The sequence below is a fragment of the Vanellus vanellus genome (assembly GCF_965231255.1).
Source record: "Vanellus vanellus genome assembly, chromosome: 3".
Taxonomy (NCBI): Eukaryota; Metazoa; Chordata; class Aves; order Charadriiformes; family Charadriidae; genus Vanellus; species Vanellus vanellus.
Genome location: NC_138907.1, coordinates 26,775,408 through 26,799,506, shown reverse-complemented (window position 1 = coordinate 26,799,506; position 24,099 = coordinate 26,775,408). Strand labels below are relative to the sequence as shown.

At 39.5% G+C, this 24,099-nt stretch overlaps 1 protein-coding gene across 2 annotated transcripts in view; it reads right to left on the bottom strand.

Moving 5' to 3' along the window:
• The window catches only part of LPGAT1 (lysophosphatidylglycerol acyltransferase 1), a 67,102-nt gene that overhangs the window by 36,603 nt on the left and 6,400 nt on the right, over positions 1–24,099 (bottom strand). For both annotated transcript variants that reach the window (XM_082481633.1, XM_082481634.1), the window contains one exon: positions 626–744. In XM_082481633.1, coding sequence (XP_082337759.1) covers positions 626–744 — 119 coding nt within the window. The remainder of the gene's footprint in view (positions 1–625; positions 745–24,099) is intronic.

Sequence of the window (24,099 nt, the reverse complement as noted above, 5' to 3'; positions counted from 1 at the left end):
CAGCACTACACTTGCTAGATGTGAATTTTCTGAACCGCGATGCATGAAACAATTGACATTAGCTGCACATCTCACCAAGAAATGCTTCTGAGGTTGTGAAACAATAGCTCAAGCAATTTTGACCTTACCTATCTATCTTAGCTTGGACTTGCCCTCATAGGGAAGTCACTTTCAGTTTCTGAACTCCTACCAAAATCCCATACACAACTTGCTTCTAACTTTGAGAAAAATTCCATGCTGGAATAAAGTTCAAGCAGCTAGACCTGTGTTGGTTTGAGCAAAGTTGGCATGAGTTGCACAAGGGCATGAGGTGAGGGTGAAAAAGTCAAGTAAGTGATTACCTGCGAGGAGATCTGCTTCCCTCTGTGTTAATCTAGGTTGGATGCACACTGACTCAGCTCCTATTTGACCTTCTTCAAAGGCAACGTTTATGGTCTAAAGCCTGCTCCAAGCTACTGGCTATCACATTAAACCAAATCTAAACAAAATCTTCCTATCCAGGGCCTTGAGATTATTTGGTGGATTAACACAAAAGTCAGCCATCAGTTGCACACACAGATGCAAGCACACCCAAGGTAGCAGATCGCACACACAGAAGCTATCCCACTCCCCAGTTGTAGCCTACCGTGCCTTTATCCTGAAGGCACATCATCAGAGTGCAGACATCGCCCGTTGCTTGATGGTTCACCAGCACCATGGCTTCATCTTCTGATACTGCTTTAACATCATCACCCCATTCCACTACTATTAAAATAAATAAATAAACAGGTAAATTTTACAATGACCACATGGAAATTTGACTATCAACAAAACAAAAACCCCAAAGACCCCACACCCAGACATTATAATAAAGAAACCTACATGCTACATGTCAATTTAAATTGGCACATAGCATAAGATCGGAATATTAGCAAGACCATTTTTCCAAGCAGAGGGTATCCAGCTTAAATTGCATGCGCAGAATATGAACAAAACAAAAATACTCTACCAGAACATATGCACAGAGATTGATCTTTTTGTGTCATTACACCATTCTATATTTAGGGTCTCAAAATTACATAAGCTTTTGACCCAGCTTTCAAATTCAACTGTCTCACCTCATTAGATTAAAAAAAAAAATCATGTTGTCAATCATGATTTTTTGTTGTTTTTTTAAACTTAGCAGGTTTGCTTCATTTCTATGCTTACTATTATTAAACCACTCCAGCAAAAGCAAAACAAAGAGTCTGTAGTTGGATCATTAAGTTTAAAATGCTACGTTAAACAAACTCAGTAATTCAAATCTAAACAAGTTAGTTATAGGCAAGAAAGTGGGTTTAGAAAATGCTGCTAAGGTAACAGAAACTATCAGTCACTATTTTGTAGACCAGAGACCAGATACTCCAGTGGCAAGAATGATGTCAGGAGGAAGCTACAGCTGTTGCTCATCCAACATTTACACTGACTAGCAAAAATATGCTGAGGTAAGGAAAAGGAGTTAAAATTGCTTGTTCCATCATTATGAAGTTACTGAATAGAGAAAGAGAAGACTGCATCCCAAAGAAGAACACAGGACAGAAAACTAGAAAAAGTCTGCAGTAAATTAAAGACCAGAATATGTCTAATGCTGTTATTGGGGCAAAGAGACAAGCGAGTAGAGTCTGGCCCTCTTCAATAAAGGGCAGGTTACTGCAATGCAGGGCAAAGGGAAAAGACGGGCAGGTAGAGTACCTCTACGACGTTCAAAAGGAAAAGATGCATTGCCCATGCCTGTAGGAAATAATTATTTTTCTGTGTGTCTTCAGTATCTTAAGTGGTTCTTACTGGCTATTATTTTTCATTTCTGACATCAAAAGAAATATTTCACCTCTACTACTGAATCTTCCGTACTGTTATTAACAGGTCTCCAGGCAGTGAACGACTCCCATCACAGGACAATTAATTACTTTACTACTATCTGCCTTTTAAGCAGTGGTTTAACTGATGCAAAAGCAATAGGCTACACACTGAAGACAAGAAGCAATAATCCATACATAGCTTCCCTGTCTTTGCAGAAATCCAATGAGCATCACACCTTTGAAAATTGCCACTTCTATTATTTTCTGATGGCTCCCAAATTAGTACTGAATTGAGACTTGAACACAAAGTAAAAAAATAAAATGCTGTATTTGGTCGCAAGTAGATAGAAACAGACTAGAGATATGAAGGTGGGGAGAAGTATTCATTCCATAATGTACAACGTCCTTTCCTTTCCCTGGGCGAGATAAGCACAGATCCTTTCTTATTTTTCTCAACAAGAACCTGGAAGTTCTCTTTTATCCCTCCTCCTCAATTACATGCAAATTCCCTCCGATGTCCTCTCTAAACTCCACAGAAGTTGGAAAATGCATGGATGTGGCAGTCATAATTGACTGTGCACTTTCTTTATCAAGTATTTCACATATACACCTATGGCAGTACCCCACAAGGCAAGAAACTAAGATGAAACGGGAATTATTTTAAAGGGAAATGAATCAACCATGTACAGATTTTGAAATTATTACTTCAGTGTCTTTATTAACAAACAGCCAATATACAACAGTCTTATTGAACTGTGACTTTCCAAAAGTAATAAAAACTAAGTACTAAATACATTAAGCATCTGCAAAAGAAGGTTTCTCCCAAGTAGCTAATTATTTCTAAATGAAATTATTTTATTTCTAGATCACTCAGAGAAAAAAATGGATTACTTTACTATAGATACCCTGGAACATATCAATTTATACTACTAATCATTCCTACTGTAGAGCAGTTTAAAAAGAAACTATTTTTAATCTTCAGAATTGTTTCACAAATCTAACTTTCTGAAGGATTAAAATAAAGTTCATGACTGAAAAACATAAGCACGCAATTGAAAACAACTAAACAGGAGAGCTTATGAAGCTTAATTTGCTAGAAGAAACTACATTTTTAGCATACTAGGTGAAGACTAATGTCTGATGTTGAAACTTTCAGACAGGCCCCAGTCGAAGAAAAACAGGAAAAAAAGCTTCTGCTGTTACTACTCTTGTTAAATACAATAGAGGGTAAAAAAAACCACACAACCAACTTACAATGTACTAACAAGTTTCAGATGAGAAGTAGTAAAAAGGTGGGCTCTGCTATCCCATTCCAAACACAAGGTAAAAAAAAGAAGTTTGATTTAATTCTTTAATTGATTTACTCAATTCATTTTATCTATCAACCAGCCAGGCTAATAGCTCAACTTCTGAGGCTCAGCTGACAGGTAGTAAGTTATTAAATCACAGTGATTCAGCTGGACATCCTACAGTTTCTTTTCCCTCCGTCATTTCTCCTCAGGCAATCAGGCTGTCTCTTGTGCTTAATAACGCTTTATGGTCAATTGATTGACCTGATTATCAAGGAGAAAAGAATAAGTTTGTGCAAGTCCTTCACAGAGCATTTCTGGATCAGAAACAGACCAGCAAACCACAAAAGCATGCAGAAAAACCACTGCCATTACCACAATTTTTTTAAAGAAGAAAAAAACCTTCAAATATCCAGGATTTTAAGTTCATAGTGTCCCTTTAAACTCAATGGGGGGAGTAAATGCTTGTCTTAAATTTTCTCACCACATTGAAATTTTCAAAAGGAGCACCTTTTGCTTTAAGAAATACTTGTGCTATTACATTCCTCCAATGCAGTTGGAAACATTCAAATCAAAACCTCAGCTGCATGGTATCAGAACCAGGAAGACTAATTTGCTCCACTTTAACAAGACAAAAAACAGTTCAGAGACAAATATTTGTCACTCGGGCCTGAAAACCAGCAAACGTTCCTCCACAGCTTCCTTCTATTGCCAGGGCACATTTTACAAGGATACTAGTTCTGTCTACAGCCTCACAAGAGTTAGATTTCTGCAAATGCAGTTTAACGTAGTGGAATAACATAAAGGAAGGAAAGAGCAGGAAATCAGTTTAACACAGTAACGTGAAATCACAGTAAATTTGGTACCAAGAAAATCCTGATTGGTGATATCTTTTACCCACAAGATTGAGATAGAAGTGGCTTAGCTCTAAGAGATAACTTCATTTGTGACTTAGTGTTGTAAACAAAAGGCTTCTCCAGGAAAGGATGAAGATAAGTTTACTTGCAATTGCATGTGCCATAAGACAGAAAGATTTATCCTTCTCTTATACAAAGAGGCCCAAGATGTACACAAATCTCTAAAACAAGAAAACTTTTCATATAATGAGCTGCAAATGGAGCTTTTTACAAGCTAATCCTTGCAGATCTTCAAGAAAATAAAATCAATAAGAGGTTTATTTCCACGTTTTTACTGAACTATTACACACCTAAATGCAGCTATTGAGAGTTCTCAGAACACTTGGCTGCTTTGTAATCATGTCCTTAACATAACTGTGTGCATGTAAGTGATGCTATGAATAAATATTCAAGCACTTTAATTGAAGTATGTCATTAGGCTGGGCAAATGACTACTCAGCTAACTAACAATTCAGTAGATTTATTTTATACTTTTGAATATACCTGGCAAGAATGGCAGTCTAGTATTCTGTGCAATTGCCTGGCAATTAATATGAACGACTCCATTTTGCATACTGCACTTTAAAACTTCAAAAATGCTCTGAAATTTTTGATGGTCTCTTTATTATAGTCAATAGTTTCACTACAGTGTGTGCTGTAAAAATCTGCATAAATTTTATTGACATCTTAACAGTTTACATTCTAATGAATACCTGGGGTTACTATTTCAAAATGTATTGAGTTTGAAGTTCTTATTTCTCCACCAAATTGGGGGGGGGGGGGGGGAAGCCTCCCTCGCTCCTCACACTAGTATCATCCAAATCTAAAAGCTACCATATTAATCCCATAAATAAAAAACATGAAAAGACTGATGCTTCATGGCAAGGTCAGGGAAACACTTTAAGTGTTCTAATCACAATTATTAAAACCCCCAAACTATAAAACATCTTGATAAATCACCTGAAAGGTATGATATATGTAAACATATAATTGATTTGGATATCCATTTTATTTGCCATTTAGATTTAAGTCTACACACAACATTCACAACTTTCTCTAGAAATTGGAGAAGTTAAGAATTCTACTCCAGAACTTCCTACCCCTTAAGTTTATGTTTCTTCTGAGCACTTGTAATCACTTGCATCCATGAGGCAAGACTTCAAGAAAACCTGTTTCAAGAAGTTGCAGGTTGGCAACACTTAGAACTGAACAGTATCACCTTTTGTCAATCGCTTGGAAACCTTCAGTAAGAAATAAACGGAATTATTAATGGACAGCCTCTTTTGCTTCCTAAAAGCCACCCTGCATTCTAACAGAAATAACGTTATTATTATGCATTCAATAGTGACTGTAACTCATGACAACCAGGTTTCTAGGTTTTAAACGTTCCTCCTCATACTCAAGCATTTCTATCTGGCAAGTTACAACCCTGATTTACTGTTACTCACAAATGGCTCATCAAAGCATGTTTCAGCTAGAATAGCTATGTACAGTTGTTAAGCTCATTTGTCTCTCCTTTATAGATGGAATTCTTTGATAGCTGACATTAAGAAATCCCAGAAGTGATGCCTGAGGTTAAATATTACTTAGCATGCCCAGACCACATTGAAAAAAAAACAAACCCAAAAAACGCACTAAAGGTGTTTTTTCCCCCCCTTAACAAAAAGGTTAAAGGCATTTGTCTCTGCAAATTGGTTGCCTACAGCAGAAAAAGAGGAAAACAAACATTGGACTAAGCAAATCAGCATACAATTAGTTTTTTACATTTATTAAGCACATATTTTAGGGTTAGGTGTTGAAATATATACCTATATAAAATCAGACACATACTATTGGAAAGAGAAAAATAGCTCTCCCCATCCCACCCATGCCTTCCAAAATTCAGACTGCCAAGGAAACCTCCATATATTGTTTTCTAAGTACACACAAGACATACAGGTCATCAATAAAAGTACAATCCAGAAAAGGAGGGAAAGAACACGCATACAACATAATAGCTCATGAGACACAGCTTCACTTAATGTGTTATCTTTCTTTTCCTGTTAAAGAATGTACCCCCACTAACAAAAGCATTGTCAATTTCAATGCTATTAAAATCTTGTTTGAAACTGTATTTTTACAACGTTAAGATGTGTATATTGTGATACCAAAAAAGCATCCTTTAGAGCTAACTTGATTTGGACTTTTATGATGCTAATAAATTGACCTATATTGATAAATTTTTCCTATTATTTCCATCAAGAAAAAGACTTGTCATAAAGAAGTCAGAGAAGCAGCAGCAGCAGGGGAAGAGAAGCCTGCAAATAAAGGGAGTTTGTTCCTAGAGTATATGTGAATAAACCAAGGCTGGGTTTAAGATGTTCCAGTCACCATCTTCATTTTTCTGTGACAAACCATTTGCACAGCTCTACACTTCATTGTAGGAAACAACGCGCATTTCCTTTGCTTTCAGTCCCGTTCTTCTTAGCTTCCACCTCCTCTTTCTGGAGTTTACAGACTGAGTCTCCCACAGTCTTACTTCAACTAACTGACAGTAAGAGCTGTTAAAAACAGCAGACAATTACAACAGATATGCCCTGGCTCCTTCATCTTTCTGACCAACCCAAGAACCACATTTTTCCTAAAGCACAGCTGTTCCTTTGGGAAATAGGCCCTAGCAATGACTACTTTTGAAGACCGACTTGATTTTTTCCTGGAGTGCATATTCAAGACCTCATGGATTTGGTTTGCTTGAGTTCTATAATCCGCTGGCACAAAAGATGATGCTTGTGGCTGAAGAGAGGCCTCCTTTTACCCATGTGACTGAGAATCAATAAAAACGAAACCTTACCTCACCCTCAGTGAAGCAAACTTCGTCCACTGACTTCAGTACAGGCAATATAATTTCAAGCGCTTCACCTCTTGGCAATTACGCTAGGCAAGCAGTTTATATGATAAGAAAACTTTTAAAGCTAACAAATTCTGTCAGGATGCACAAGCTACGCTCACTACAGATACTTAAGGAATAGTTCCAATATAACTTAAATCTTACATTAACACATCTTCCACTGGACAGACCCTCCACATTTTGCTGGAGGTCTCCAACAGCTATTTTATGCCGCTGCCGCAAAACTGCTTGAATTGTAAAGGCACCAATGTCCCACAGCTCATTATTCTGATCATCCAAACTGGAACCCCAGTTGTATATGGTGGTTACTGCTTCCAAGGAGAGGTACAAGAGACACAGTGGACCGTGAAACATGAAGACTGTGATTGATGTCAGCTTTCATAACGATACTGGTAACAAACTGTAGCAGCCAAGAAGCAACTCCACTGTCTGTTTTGCTGCTTCTATTATTAGAAAAGCAACTGCAAGCCTGAAGAATGGGATGGAGTGCTGAAATCCTTTTGAAGTACATCGAGCTCATGAGTCAGACCACTTGCAGAAGGAGCAAGCTGTACAGCACATTCCTCTCCGCTGACAGATAAAATACATTAAGTATTAACTACCCACGGGAACCTCAATGCATTCATGAACTAATATCCTAAAGCTCTAATACCTTACATACTGCACATGTCACAATGGCCAGAAAAAAAATCTGTTTGTTTGAAGCCTAGAAGGAGAAGGGAAACAATGGGGCAGTCTCGCATTTTTTTCTCACCATGAGAGAATGCTTTTTTACATTTTCAACACACTTAGGAAATGAAACATCAAAACATCAAGTAAAGTTTATTAAGACATACTGAAAGTCAAATAGTCAGGCTTGAAAGTTAGAAACAATCCTAAGCAGTTTCAAAGTATGCACAAAAAATTACATAGTTAGAAGCACAGTCACCAAGGTCCTAAATAGACAGAGAAGTCTGAACCAACAGTAAATATACTTGAGATTAACCACTATCACTTCAGTTCATATTCAGTACCATTCTGGCCATTCCTAGTTACATTGTGGAAACACACACTATCAATCTATGTTCAAACATGTGTATTTCCAATATCATCAAATAAAGACAGAGTTTACAGGACTGTCTTTAAGATGACCATAAACCAAGAAGAGGTATAAAAGTTAAAGGTTAATTTTTGCCTCTTGCTGGTTAAGAATTTCTAAACACTCTGGGGATGACTGAAAAGCTTTAACACCAAGTGACAGAAGCAAAGAAACATATTTCCTTAAAACAAGCATCGAAGAGACTCTGAATAGAAGGATCTCAGCTAAGTTGTTATACTGAGCAAAGACAAGATCTGCAGCTTACCAAGACTGCACCATTTTACATGGCAAGAAAACTGCTTTGACAATCACAGGGCCCCAAGCTTGCTTGCCTGAAAAAAATGTCACAAGAAATTTTGGTCCACATATATTTTATTGCTCCCTAGACAGATATTAGGGATTTGAAAATTTTAAGGAGAAGAATCAAAAGCTTTTCTAACAGCTTGCACTTTCTGTCATTCAACCTCAGGTCAACAACAATAATGGAACCACCACAGTCAATGCAAAAAGGTCCAGCTTTTGCATAAACGGACTCTTTTTGTCAGATGAGCCTGTGTGGCCTATATTTTAGTCGCTTTCTCTACAAGGATGATTTTTACAAGTGAGAAAGGATTCTCACCACTTAAGCGCATGACTTTATACACTAAACCCACAGAACATTTTTCCATTTTTTTTTAAATGCAAGAGTTAAACTCTTGTGGTTTCACCTGTAACACTGATGTTTAATCTTAATGATAAGGTAGTCCAAAATAAAATTTGTGTAATCTGATACCACAGTATTGTAAATCATATTCAGTGTACTGTTGTCGTGGTTTGGCCTCAGCCAGCAACAAAGAACCACGCAGCCGCTTGCTCGACTCCCACAGCCGTGGGAAAAAAAATCAGCAGAAAAGGGCAAAACTCGTGGGTTGAAATATTATAATTTAACAGAACAGACAAAGGGAAGAAGAAAGAAAAACAATAACAGCGGTAAAGGAACATAAGAACGCGATTACAGTACCGCCGCGCAGCGCACCGACCGGACCGGCACCACCGCAGCCCGCCCCCGAGTGGCGACTGAGTCCCTCTCCCCGGCTAGCTCCTTTTATAGCTGGGCATGGGTCACGTGGGATGGAATACTTGCCTCCCCTGCCGGCTCCTTGGGGAAATTAACCCCATCCTTGCCGGAACCAGGACAACTGTATATCAAACTACAGTATTTTAAGTATGGCTACAATGCAAAATACATTTTAAGCTCAAAGAAAGCTGTAACTGTAAGATAGTTTTATCAAAAAACAGACTGGCTTTTCTAGAATTAAAAAGAAAAGTTACTTTGAAAACAGAGGAATTTCAGAATACAACACCATTACAAAGAGAAACACGCTTGAATTGCTGTAAAAGGTTCAGTACCACAGAATAGCAGTGAGAAAAGGAAAGAGTGTTTCTTTTCTCTGATCAAAAAAACCAGCGGTGCAGCCGGGTAACTAAAAAATGCTACAAATACAGAGCTTGCTATTATTGTTACCCTTATCACCCTTTCAAGCAAAGAACAGCTGGCTGCAGCTTTGTATTTTTAATAACTTCAACTTAGCAGGTTACTACAGTACTTTATCCGTACTCATCTGCCCCATCACTACTGCTGAGCAACTAACCAAGCAGGAACAGAGCTGACAAACAGGAATAACTCAATAATTTAAGTGCCATGGCTTTCCCCCCTCCCTTTAAAAATTACAAGTATCTTCATGGAAATTCCCATCTGGAGCTGGAGAAGCAGTTCCATCCTGGGTCAAGTCAGGAGTTAGAGGCAGGCCTCCCACAGAATGACAGAATGGCAGGGGTTGGAAAGGACCTTTGCAGATCATCTAGTCCAACCCCCCTGCCAAAGCAGGTTCACCTAGAGCAGGTTGCACAGGATCACACCCAGGTAGGGTCTGAATATCTCCAGAGGAGACTCTCTGGGCAGCCTGTTCCAGTGCCCTGTCACTCTCAAACTAAAGAAGTTTTTCCTCATGTTCAGATGGAATTTCCTGTGTTCCAGTTCGTGCCCATTGCCTCTTGTCCTGTCACTGGGCACCACTGAAAAGAGTCTAGCCTCATTCTCTTGACACCCGCCCTTTAGATATTTATAAGCATTGATAAGATCCCCTCTCAGTCTTCTCTTCTCCAGACTAAACAGACCCAAGTCATAGCCTTTCCTCATAAGAGAGGTGCTCCAGTCCCTTGATCATCTTTGTAGCTCTCCACTGGACTCCCTCCATTAGTTCCTTGTCTTTCTTGAACTGGGGAGCCCAAAACTGGACACTACTCCATACGCGGCCTCACGAGAGCAGAGTTGCAGGGAAGAACAACCTTCCTTGACCTCCTGGGCATGCTCTTTTTAATGCACCCCATGATACCATTGGCCGCCTTGGCCACAAAGGCACATTGCTGGCTCATGGTCTACTTGTCCACCAGGACTCCCAGGTCCCTCTCTGCAGAGCTGCTTTCCAGCAGGTCAACCCCTAAGCTGTACTGGTGCATGGGGTTATTCCTCCCTAGGTGCAGGCCCCTGTTGAACTTCATTAGGTTCCTCTCTGCCCAACTCTCTAGCCTGTCCAGGTCTCGCTGAGATGGTCAAGCATGATTTCCCCTTGATGAATCCATGTTGGCCCCTCCCAATAACCTTCTCTTCCTCTACATGCTCAGAGATGACATCCAGAATGAGCTGTTCCATCACCTTTCCGGGGATGGAGGTGAGGCTGACTGGCCTGTAGTTTTCCGGGTCCTCCTTCTTGCCCTTTTTGAAGACTAGCATGACATTGGCTTTCCTCTAGTCCTCAGGCACATCTCCTGTTCTCCATGACCTTTCAAAGATGATGGAGAGTGGCTTCACAATAACATCTGCCAGCTCCCTCAGCACTTGTCAGTGCATTCCATCAGGGCCCATGGATTTGTGGGTGTAGAGTTTGCCTAAATGATCTCTAACCCGATCCTCCTCGGCCAAGGAGGATCTTCTTTTCCAAGGAAGTCTTCCTTTCTCCAGAGTCTCTCTCTTACCTCCAGTGCCTGGGATTCCTGAGTGCCAGCCTTAGCAGTAAAGACTGAAGCAAAGGCGGCATTCAGTAACTCCACTTTCTCTGCATCTCCCCCCCTAAATATATCATCACCTCCAGCTGGACAAAGCGCAGCTGGAGGCCAGTTACTAGGGGGTGTACACGAGTGTCAATACTGAGACCAATGCTGTTTAACATCCTCATTAACAGCCTCAACTACAGGACAGAGTACACCCTCTGCAGGTTTGCAGCAGGTTTGCAGACAATGCACAAGCCAGAGGAGTGGCTGATACACCATCTGGTCAAGCCGCCATTCAGAGTGATGTGGACAGGCTGGAGAAATGAGCCAACAGGAACCTCAGAGTTCACAAGAGGAAGTGCAGAGTTCTGCGGACAGGCTCTGCAGAAAAGGCCCTGAGGTCTTGGTGGACAAGGCGACCATGAGCCAGAAATGCATCCTCGTGGCAGGGCAAACAGTATCCTGGGCTGGATTAGGAAAAGCATTGCCAGCAGGTGGAGGGAGGTGGTCCTTCCCCTCTGCTCAGCATTGGGGAGGCCACATCTGGAGCACTGGGTCCAGTTCTGGGTTCCCCAGTACAATATAAGATACAAACTTACCAGAGTGAGTCCAACAAAGCACCACTAAGATAATCAAGGGATTGGAACACCTTTTATATGAGGAGAGGCTGAGGGAGCTGGGATTGTTCAGCCTGGAGAAGAAAAGGCTCCAGGCTGGGAATCTTACCCATGTCTAAGTACCTGATGGGTGTACACAGAGAGGAGTAAAAATGACTTAGAGAGACTCTTTCCTGCTGTAGCCAGTGGCAGGTTGAGAGGCAATGGGCACAAATTGAAGTACAGGATATCCCACTTCCACACAAGGGAAAAAAGAAAAAAAAAATTTTTACTTTTTTTTTTTTTAAACTCATTTTTACTGGTCAAATATTGGCACAGGTTGCCCAATGAAGTTGTGGAATGTCCATCCTTAGAGCTATTCAAAACCTGACTGGACATGGACCTGGGCAACCTGCTGTAACTGACCTTGCTTTGAGCAGGGGATTCAACTATATGATCCTCAGAGGTCCCTTCCAACTTAAATTCTGTGTTTCTGTGATCTACAGCCTGACACCAGGAGGAAAAAGGCAGTGTTAACAGAATTCTTTCTTAGTGGATGCTTTCCACTGCAACAAAACCTACAATTTCATCCTCCGGCATGAAAAGGAGCAGCCTTTACAGTCACAAAGCACATGCTGAAAATACAAACTGACAAGGTTTTTCTGTCTTACTGCTGCAGAACTGCAGCAAAGACATAAAATTGAAGGATAGTTCAAATCTTAATATAGAAGAAGCAGAATATGATATCATCAGGCTCAGTCAAAAAAGTGGGACCAGTAACCAACACCACAAACTTGAGGCAATGATGCATTTATGCAGAGTAAGACATTATGTTCACTGCTATGAAGTCTTGAGATCTTCATCCAAAGATAGAGATCTTCAGATTTCATTTATATCTTTATACGCATCTTTAGCTGTACTACAAAATATTATGGCAAATTAAACTACTCTGTTGAGACTGTTTTGTCTGCATGTCAAACATGAAGCATGCAACCAGCTATACTGAAATTGAGCTTTTAGTTACTCAAACACCAAGAGATTCAAGTTACTACTTAATGCTCAGATATAGCTACTGACACCTACTTAAACATAAAACTTAAAGCAGTAACAAGTAAACAAAAAAAAAACCTAACATGTAAAGTGGGAAGGCATCAATTATTTCCCCTACTATCTTTATTTAAAATAGTTCTAATTTTTCCTATTTTGGTCAAGTTGATCTAATACTTGAGAAGCAAAAGAGAGCCACTGCAACATTATGTGAGCGTCTGTGCTGGTGAAGGAAGAGGAAAAAAAAAAAAGGGGGGGGGGGGGGGGGGCAATCCAGCACAATCAGAGCTATCGGAAGAAGATGGGATGATAGGCCAGCAAGCACCAGTTGGACCAGAATGAATCCTTATTGAACTGTGGTCTGCTACGCTGGAAGACCTGCTGGACAAGTCCGGTTGGCCCAACATGCAAAGCATAACCAGCACGAGTCACCTAAGTTACCTTCAAAATTGCTATGAATTTCTTTTTAAAACAAACAAACAAACAAACTTGTTAAGCATGTTGTGGTCTTTAGAGCATAGCAAGCATAGAGTTTTGTTCTTTTAAAGAATGTTAGAACATGTTAAAAACATGCAACCCCCCACTCTTCTCATTTTCTCTTTTGTACTTAAGCTTTCAGAGAAAAATAAACATCCTTGTTATAAAAATTTTGTAGCCATGTGCCACAGACACCACAGAACCACCGTTTAGGCAGGGACAAGGTGACAACTGTTTGATTTTTAAGGGGCTTTGGATTTGTTTGGGGAAAGCAAATTGAAGAAAATATTTTCTCCCTAAGACAGCACTCTGAAAGCACACCCTCTGTCACAGTTAAAGTACTGCATCGTTAACAATAACCTGAGCTGTCTTTGCAGAGTCAACTGTCTAAGCAGCAGAATCTACCCAGGGGCAATATCACAAGCTAAATACTATTACTACAGTTTCCTTTTGAGTCACTGGCAGTGGTATGCATTACTAATTTGATCCTGTTGCTTGTATTTCCAGATGTGAAATTCCCTGTGATGCCAAGGAGTCATTCATAAGGTACTTCACTTCCCTCAAATGTTAAGGTGGCTCAAAAAGTTTAGCCACCATATCATACAGCCTTAAAAAACTAACACATACAGGACAAAAGCAGATCTTCTCAGTCAGGTTCCAGGGGAGACAATGCCCAGCGAATACACCCAGGTTCACAGCCTAAGTAAAGGGATACTTTTCAGATTGTGTAATCAACACCAAAAAACAGTATACCCAAACCAACTGTGCGAAAAATCCCATTAGGGTAAAGGTTTATGCAAAGCAAATTACTTGTGAAATAGCAGTCCTGCTTCCTCCAGAGAGAGGACTACCTCTTTCAAAACGGGGAGGGAGGAGGGGGGGGAGCAGGGGGACAACGACGAGGGTTGAAACCTGCTTTGCAGCCTCGGCTGTTAACTGTTGGCATAGTGCAAGCTGGCTAAAACAAATAATCAACAAGCCGCCGTACAGGACCACAGCACTCTCACAATTTCCATTCAACTGTTCGACCACTTATGCAGAGCTGCACACTGCAACAGCACAGGACTTTCTATTAGGAATCAAACTTTTTTCTTTATACAACAGAAATAGATTCTGCACTGTGTAGCCCAGAATAATACCAATACTGGGGAAACTGGACAAAGACTCCACTGAAAAAAAAGCACCCACAAGACAGAAGCAAGCCTTCAAATAAATGAATGGGGAAAATCTGTCATTCTGTTTCAAGAAGAAAATAAGACAGGAGCAGAGCCTGACTGCTCTAAAGAAATAAGGATAAGAATCATCTATTGTCATAAATAGGTAGATGCAACCCACACTAGATTTTTTGCTTTCAAAGGACAGATTTGAGTCCTTACGACTTCTGGACAGCGATACATAACACTTGAAGGAACTTGTTACAAAAAGTTGAAGTATATTCTGTGATAACTGTTCAACTGCCCAAAATGAACTCCTGACAAAGACTGCACAAAATTTGCACTTTTATTTATAAGGGAGCAAGCTCTATTACAACAAAGTTCTGCAAAAATTGCTGTTTGGCTTTTTTAAAAGAGTGAGGTATTTGGAAAACCACAATTCTAGCCATATGGGAGATTCTGCTCCCACTTAATCTAGATTTCCAATTCAGGCCAGTTGAAAGTATGGCTTTAAAGAAAAAGTAACTGGTGGCATATAGCAATGAACCTGCCCAGGAAGAGATGGCCATTTCCTCTCCTTTTAAGATTAGTAGATTGCAAGCTTCCTATATAATGTCAAGGAAACACAGCATCTAGAAACTTTTCAGATGTTTTCCCCAAAAAACACAGCTGCAGAAATTACATTACATATTCAGCAATCTTACAACAAATTCCCAAGGCCATGGAATATCAAGTCTTTCTGCAGACAGCAGAACAACTCAACAGAATTTAGTTTTACCTACTGTGTAAGGGACTGGAGAGGCTAGCTAGCAATGAAAAGACATGAGTTGGAAGATTAATTTCCATTTTTAACTGCAGGTTTTAAGTTACTGTATATTTTGGGACCACAGATTTTTCAAAGTGCTATACACGAGGGTCTTCCAGGTAAAAGACATGCAGAATGCAGAAAATTGGCACTGGATTGCACAGAGGGAGAGCAATTTCTCATAGGAAGCTGACAAAGCATGGTATTCTAGTGCACTTACATCATAGCTAGAGAGGTAACTAATCAAGGGTTTTCTGGTACCCATGAAATTCTTTGAAGTGCCTTGAGGTTTATCAAATACAGGAACCAGAAAACAGTAACAGGGCTGGAAGTAAGCAAACATTACTTTTTCTTTAAACAAGATGTGGAACTTGCTTAAAACTCCAAGTAAGAGTTTGCATTCATGTCTCCCTACACACCAAGCCTAATTAAATAGCACAGTAAAAAGGCTTGATTCGCCCCCTAGCACTCAACTACTTAGCTCTAGAACTGCACCACCAGGACCGGGGGCAGGCAAGGGTCACAGCCAAAAGGGTATGTATCAAGAAAAGCTGCCAGAGAAACTACAGGTAAGAACCAAGACTATGCTTTTCAGAAGTTGTGCTAGATTAAAAAAAAAAAAATTACACTACTGAGTAGGGAAACCATTTTCCCATGTTCAAATCCAACCGGACTCAGAAAAAAATGATTTTGCATATATCCTTTATATGTCACACTGATTCAAAAAAATACTGGCTCTTCATCAATTTTTCCTCCTAATGGAAACAAACTGCATGACTTTACTCACTGGCTGAAGGTTCAAGTCAAGAAAACCAACAATGCTATTACTGGAAATCAAGATTCTGAATGTGGTAAGACCACACCTATATCCAAGCTCTGGTCATTACCTTCTGCTTATCTAAATCAAGTTCAGTTACCTCTTCATATTCTTTAGGTCTTGCCTAAGTTACCACAAAATGCTGTTGATGCTGTCTCGGTATACGTGTCTCTGATGTTTTTCAGTCCAGCTCATCATACAGTACAAATAGTCACCACTTAAAAGTAGTGCTGGATGTATCTGGAAAACCCTTTACTTTTAGATTATCTCTGTTAAATGGCCTACACAAGAAAGGCAAGAGGCCATTCTGTGCATTTATTTACTGTCTCCCTACAGTGACCTCAGAACTGAGGAGCTTGTCTCCAATTGAAGGACACTGACCATTTAAACCTCTTCAACTTCGTCAACACTGGGCAGAAAACACAGAGCTACTGAGCGCAAGAGCAAAGATACATATTCAAACAGTGTATTTTGAGATTGCAGAACTAGCATAATCTAAAAATCAATATCCTCAAGCAATAAAACTGGCTACTAATCAAACAGCTGCAGCATTACTCTCTCCTCCCCCCTATGCATCATCCTCCAGTTCCAGTGGGTTGGTTAGCGTTGCCATGTACCACAAAACAGAACCAAGTCATCAAAACATTTAAGTTGCAGTGTGGAGGGGAAAACTTAATAATGAAAGGCATGCAAAGAATCAAAAAATAACTGGATACAGATGCAAGGAAGCAGAAGAATAAACCTTTTAAAGAAGCCTCAAATGTTTGCACCGTTAGGTTTCAAGGACTTCAATAAACTTCTCACCTATGCTACAAACAACAGCCTTTACAACAAAGAAGTTATAACATGAACAAGAACCGCAAAAATATTTCCCTTTGGACTTTTTAGATACTATGTTCATTTTTTTTCAAACAATGGATTTTATAAAGGTCAGGGGGGAAATGATGCTTAGTTACCCCAAATTTAATCAAAATAATTTAATCATAAAACAAAAAGAAGTTAATGATGCAAATTAACATAACAGCAAATTCCTATATTGAGTTTTATGTTTCTGTTTATGCAAGTCCCATTGTTAAACAAGAGGCCACAGTAAGTTTGAAAAGCATGCTGGAAAGCGTATGACAATAATTCTAGCTGGGGACTTAAGCTACTACTTTTTCTGGTAAGACACAGCAAATGATTCAAACCAACAAAGCATCTTACCATATTTAAACTTACTCCAGGTTATCCTATACCAGTTCAGTGACTTTTAAGAATTAAGTGTGTAGCCATGTTTCAGGTTACCAGTCCATTATCATAAAATCAGAAGCAACACCTTTAATGGCACCCTCAGACTGTCACAAATTAAGTAATTAGCAGGAAAAAACCAGCCTCTCTCATTAGATTATTCTAGCTGATGTACCTCAAAGCAGCAGCAGAAAGTTTACTGTTCCTAATTTGAAAAAAAGTTCAGCTCTCTGGCATCTGTTACTATTACAAAACAAATAATCCTCTTACACCTGCTGACAACTTCAAAAATACCTTGCATTTGTGGCTGACTGGGAGTTTCAGTAGTACTTTTTACTGACATAAAATGGTCAGACTTGATACAAACAAATTTATTTAAACATTCTGAATGGCTGGCTCCAATACCTACCCTTCACGGTCAGCACACAGACTAATATTCAGTGCACCTCTCAATGAAATACCCAGGTCCCAGTTTTGAAATACGTGGCTGCAGTGACAGTAATTGAGGCTTCTCTTCCTCTCTCTTTGCACTCCTCAAATTAAAAAAAAAAATCCACATCTCAGATCAAAAAGTTTTTCTATACATTGGGAACAAATGGTAAAAATGACAGCAGACAAATGTTGAGGGAACAAAAAAAGAAAGAGAACAGACTTCAGAGTACTTCAGTTAAAAACATTACTTCACTGCAGAGCAGTTTGTTTGGAGAGCACTGGTAAAAGGGTTGAACAACAGAGTTGTGAAATAGACTGTGGAAACTGACTTCTCCATTTCAAATACAGCGACCGTGCCACAAACGCAAGAAGATATTACGAATCTCAAAATTCCAATTAAACGATTAACGCGAATACTGCTAAGTCTGTGGGTAGTAATAGGCACTGCAAGCACTTTACATGCAACTTTTCATGATCTGTGGCTACAAGTGCCTTGGCTTACTCATGAAGCAGTTGCCAGAAGTGTTACAAATTACCCTTTCCTCAGACAAAAAGAAAACTAGGCAAAAATAAATTTATTCAGGCTACAAAAGTCTAGGACTCCCACAGGGTAACAGCTTTGGTCAATACACTTAAAACACCAAATTCTACCTATCCAACTAAATCATCCATACTTTGCTCAAAGAAACCCTGCCTCACAGAAAACCCAGTGAGTGACCAGACACTCAGATTTACCACATTGTTTTTGCAAAGTATCAGGAAAGGGTGGTAATGAGACTGGAAAAGGAAGGAGCAGGTCAACTGCTATGGTTCTTTCTTCACCACAGCAGCAACCCAAATAAACCCTTTGCCTTCCTATAATGACGCATGGCAACACCACTTGTGATTATGTGAACTCAGCTCTCCATTTTAGCTTTTAAAGTTTAGTAGGCTGTTGAAACATTCACAAAGAATGCAAGCAATAAAGGAAAAAAAAAAAGGCATGTTTCAGTATTTTCTCCCTCTGAAATAGGTGAGGGACCAAAGTTGTTCTTCAGCCTGTAAAAATCTAAAACTTCAGAAGCCCAAGGTAGGCATTAAATAATCTTTAAACATATCCAAGACAGTAGAATTACCTGGGCAAAAGCTTTGCTCGTCACATTCCCTTCCTATGTTACTAGGTTAGAAGACCGAAGTATTCATCTGTTTGTTTTCATGTAATGCACTACATGCATGAAGCTTAACAGACATTTATATTAACCATACCTTCATCTGAAAGCATTTTTACAAACGTAGACTGAACTTCATAGGTCTATCATGCTATATTAGCGTACACACAGGCTACAGTTATATTTATTTCCAAGGAAAGCTGTTGCTAGGAGGAACAACAACTGAATTTTACAGCAGAGACATGCACAGAAAATAAAAATGGATATGAAAGAAGAATGCATTTGGAAAGGAAATTGGCAGTTACCAGAGTTGGAGTTTTGCCAGGCCATCTATTTATGCCTATCAAAACAGACCAGGTTCAGGTACTTCTCTTAAGAGTCCACCTTTCTAATATAAAGCCCTCATGTGTGCCACACAGTGGTAGAGAAGAACCCTTCTTGACAGACTCTCACACTGCTTACCACCCACACGGTTGCTCTCTCCCAGGTCTGCCCAAATACACCTTAAGCCTTATGTTTCTACATGGCCCTAGGTCAGATTCATAACTGACTTTCTCTTTGGCTCTGCCCTGCCTACGGTAATCTGAGCAACACTATTCTTTCTTGAGAGTTTCAGTTAGGCTGATGCCCTTCCAGTCCTCCTTTAGGAGGCTACACCAAGTGCTGTTTTATATACAGAGTAGAAAGTCGTATTGTCCCGGCTGGGCATCCCCATTAAGTATGGTTCCTGCCCTTGCCTAGAAACTATGTGGTCTTTTTCTCTCTTCTATATTTTCCGCTAAATTTATAAAACCTCTATTCCCTCTAGTTCCTCCCCAGAGCTCTGGAAGGTCTGCTCCTGTGCTGAAGTACACGGAATAACATTCTGGTACCATGAAAGTCAACAGCAAAACTGTCAGTGGCTAATCAGAATCAGCATTTAGTTTAACTTTACTTTTAGTAGAGAATAACTCTCTACTTTTTTTTTTTTTGGGGGGGGGGGGGGGGGGGGGAGAAGGAACAATGACACAAACCCCACAATAGTTTAAGTTCTTTTACCACCTTATCCCTTTGGATATAAAAGGCTATGATAAGCCAGGTGGACTACACATCATCTAAAGGAAAGGGTGCTGCTTCATACACTGACTGCAACTGCCAGATTAACATGTTGTTCCAGAAGCAACAGAAGTAACAAAGCCTGGTTTCCCAAAAAAATGTTGTCTAACCTCCTTCTCCTCAACAGGCTGGACAAGATATGCCAGCACCGTGGCAAACCCAAAAGCATTGATGCACTGATTGGACATGCAGGAGATGTCAAAGACGACACATGATGGCCAAATCTGCCTGCACTACCCTCAGCTGAGGCACTAACTTGGGGTCTCTCCTCCGCTCAACTGCCAATTTTCACAAAACTCATGAGAACACCGTTATGTTTGAAATCTCAACCATCTGGTCAATCACAGACAGATTTGCAAGGAGGCAAATCAGAAGTGTGGGAGGGGTGAGAGAAAGAATGGCTGTTAAACAACTAGCTTAATCCCATCAGGAAACCATGCTTAAAACACTGTCACATTTATCTACATAGATAATAAAATACCCAACTCACCAAATTACATTAAAATAGTGTTCAATGGCCCACCCTAAACACCACACTCAGACATAACTGATGCTTAAATTAACCAAAAACACGTATTCTTAATATTAATGGATTTTTTTTCCCCAGTTCTGGCAAGCAAACAAGGACCCCACAAACTTTCACAGAAATTGCACATGCTTGTAACTTCGAGATGCTAGAAAACAAATGAAACTACATTAAAAAAACTCAGACAAAATCCTCTTTTTTGTGACCAAAAAACCACACCCACAAGCACTCACGCCATTGTCCTAATGAATCAACTTTCCAGAACCTGTGTCCTCCCAAACAGCAGCAATGCTGGCCGTTGCTTTTAGAACACCACTTCTATCTTTAGTTCTACATAAGTGAGAAGCAGTAATAAAGCTATTAATCTTTTGACTCCCTCTTCACTTGAATTACAAAACTGAGGTGAATCTTTAAGCTAGTTTAAACCATTAGACTCCTTAAATAGGGACAATTCCTTACCTTTTAGAAATACAACATTTAAATAAAAAGTTTTCAGATTATGTTGTATGACTCAAAAGAAGTAACACCATTGATATTGACCATCCTGCAAAGCAAACACTTGTGAAAAGACCTAATGAAAGCATTTAAGAAAAAACAAACAGACAGACAAAACCCCCAGGCACTGCTGTCTAACTAAATCTTAAACACTTTAATTTTCTACCTTCCAATGATGCTAGAAGTTCCCTTCTTTACAGAGGCAGGGAGGTTGCATCTCTTCTATTCTATTCTGCCCAGGAAACAGAATCACTGCATTGTCCAATTCAGTACCAATTCAAGTTCAGCTGTGAATGAAATTGTTCTGATTTGATTTCAGCTTGTGCTAATGAAGCCGTTGACCCTCTTAGAGCCCCTTCTTACTTCTTCAATAGCTTTAAAATAACTGAGACAAAACCAGTAAAATGGGAAGTTGAACCACTGATGTTTTTTAATATTATTCTACATCTTGTTTTTTACATATTTTATAACAGAATGTATAGTTGTACAGTGAGCCAAAACCTTCCCTAAGCTCACCACCACGATACTAATCTCTTTCCTAAGCTGCTACTTAACTTAACGTTTGGTACTTTGGACTGTTCAACACCAAACAACAACTGCATTTTGTTGGCTATTCATAGAGCTTAAGTACTTTTGAAGTTCTTTACAATTGTCTCTGTGGCTGACAAATTCAAACAGTACGCATACAAAACTTCAGAGGAACCCCACTGTTAACCTTTCATCAAAATGAACACTGATCTTTTTATTCCTTTATCAACCAGTTTTCAGTTTATGATAATCCTTTGTTCTCACCCTACACTTATTTTTCTTCTCTAAAGGAACTTCGCAGAAGGCACTCTTCCAGTCTAAACAACACTAACCAGTTAACAAAATAATAAGAAAAGGTGAAGAAGTCTTCTTCAGTGACATTTTGTTCACATACTAGTGCCCTATCCTGCACAGGGCTGCTCTCTTGAATTGGGACCACAAGCAGTAGTTCAACAAATACGTTAAAGCTGGTACTGTCACCAAAAGACGCAGTTCCTTCCTCTTTCCCTTTGCTATTTGTACTCACCTTCTTCTTTCACCACACCAGAAAAATGAACTTGGTTGGGGACTGTGTTTTATAAGTCACCCAGCAAAAAAAAGGGGAGGTAGGTAGTTTTAGCGTGTATCAGGGCCGTGATCCAGATCACCACACAATCATTACAATATTTGGCCAATAAAACTGAAGCAGTGGTGGTAGGATGCATCTGAAAGGCTGGGACTGGCTTTCTTCAGTGACACTCCCTGCTTGAAATGCTTGGGGGGGGTACGGGGGGCAGGGAATAAATAAATGCAGCCTCATATGCAGAATCCCTCACTGGCGTCATGGAACATTTTTAGGAATGCAAACATATTAAACTTATTTATTTCAGTAACTGCATATACAAACGGCTGGACCATTATCTCAACTGTGGTGACTGCAACAGCAGTGCAATTACATGCCTACGCAATCCTGCATTTGACATGTCATCTTAAGCATTACAGTTCATAGTCTGCTGTAATAAACACAAGTAGATTACATATCTTGGAGCTGTATTTTGGCTCAGTTCACACTGGAAAGTTACACCACTAAGCTTATATTCCATAAAGGATTTACTAACTATCCTGTCTAATTAAGGTTGCACAACTCTTCCATTTTTAAGATCCTGTTTTCAGCGGCTTAAAACCTTGCCAAACTAACCTTTGGCAAGGCTTCTCTGTCCCTCACACACACCCGACAGAGAAAGGGAAAGTGATATATTCTGCTCATCTGCTTGAGTTTTGTTCTAAAAAAGTAATTTTCCAGAACAAAATGACAGAGAAAATAGGTTTTATCTACATTACACATCCATTTTTTCACCACTTTTCTTGAAAACCTCTAAAATTTCTATGCTTTAGAACAGTTATGTTAAATGAGAAAGAGAAATTGCATCTTTGACATAAAGACATCATCTCTGACATGTTCTAATACAGACACGATCACACTGTTGAAGTGGAAAAACTTTCTCCTTCACACACTCTGCAAAGAATTTAACTCCCTAAGATTTTGCTTCTCCAAATCAGAGCTGGACAAAAGCCTTCCTGTAATTATTTCACATGGTTTCTAAAAGCCTACCATCAAGAAAAGGTACAGAGAACAGATACATCTCTCTCAGGTATTCTTAGTCATATCCTTTCAGCCACTCAACCAGCAACAAAGGGAGAAGTAAGACGACTAGTGTGAATAGACACACTAAAAACAAAGGCCCAGAAGACTAGGAAGGATGAAAACACATCCTAAAAATAGCAAACTCAGCCATAAGCAGGAACAGAACCCAGAATTCCCAAAATTTTGTCCTCCTTTGGCTGTTAAAACATAAGCTAATTCAGAAGCATCCCACAGCCATTCCTGGACTTAAAATTAAATAATCACACCTTTCTGTACAGGTATTCCTCAGTAATTTCATCTTTACTATCCTTAGGCAGATGTGACAGATTTGGTATGCTTGTAATAGTTTTTGTATTATCCAGAGTAGGTGAAACAGGAGCAGAGGCTAACCCATTCTTAAAAAACAAACAAACAAAAAAATCCAAAGGGATGTAAATAGCAAGAAACAACAAAAATATCACTAGCAAAAAAAACCCACCCAAACAACAGTGTGTGCTTTTACTCCTAAGTTTTGTGGCAGAAAGCAATAGCTTTCTAAAAATAAAATTCAGAGAGAATTTCAATACCTAATCTTTTGGAATGATCCTTTATAGTTAAATGATACAACAGGAAAATGAAAGATCAGCTTTACTGCTTTTGACACGTTGCTGACACTAGATGAACTACAAAGTAGTATGGTAAAGCCTGTAACTCATATCCTAAAAAGGAGAGATGGTGTGATTTTACATATTATTAAAACAGGACAAGGGTCACTGTATAGCACTCTTTACAAACAGACACATCACTTACACAAAGAAGTTGACAGTAAGTTCACTGTACTCCTTACCTCCTCTTACGCAAAGTCACAATGAGCCTTTGCTCTGAGGCCACGGTAGAAACAGCTCCAATGTCCCTGACTCATTCAACTCTGGCCTTTTCTTATCAAGACAGCTCACAAATTACACACAAACTTACTCTTACAAACAGCAAAATAAATTCAAAGATCCCTGCTTGATCTCAGCATAGGCTACACATAAATCATACACATCAGAGAAAGCTGCATTTAGGCTGGGGATTACCTAGAGACTCAACACATAGCCACAGCATAAACTAAAAGCTTCTGTGTGGTATGTTGCTATCCGAATCTACTGA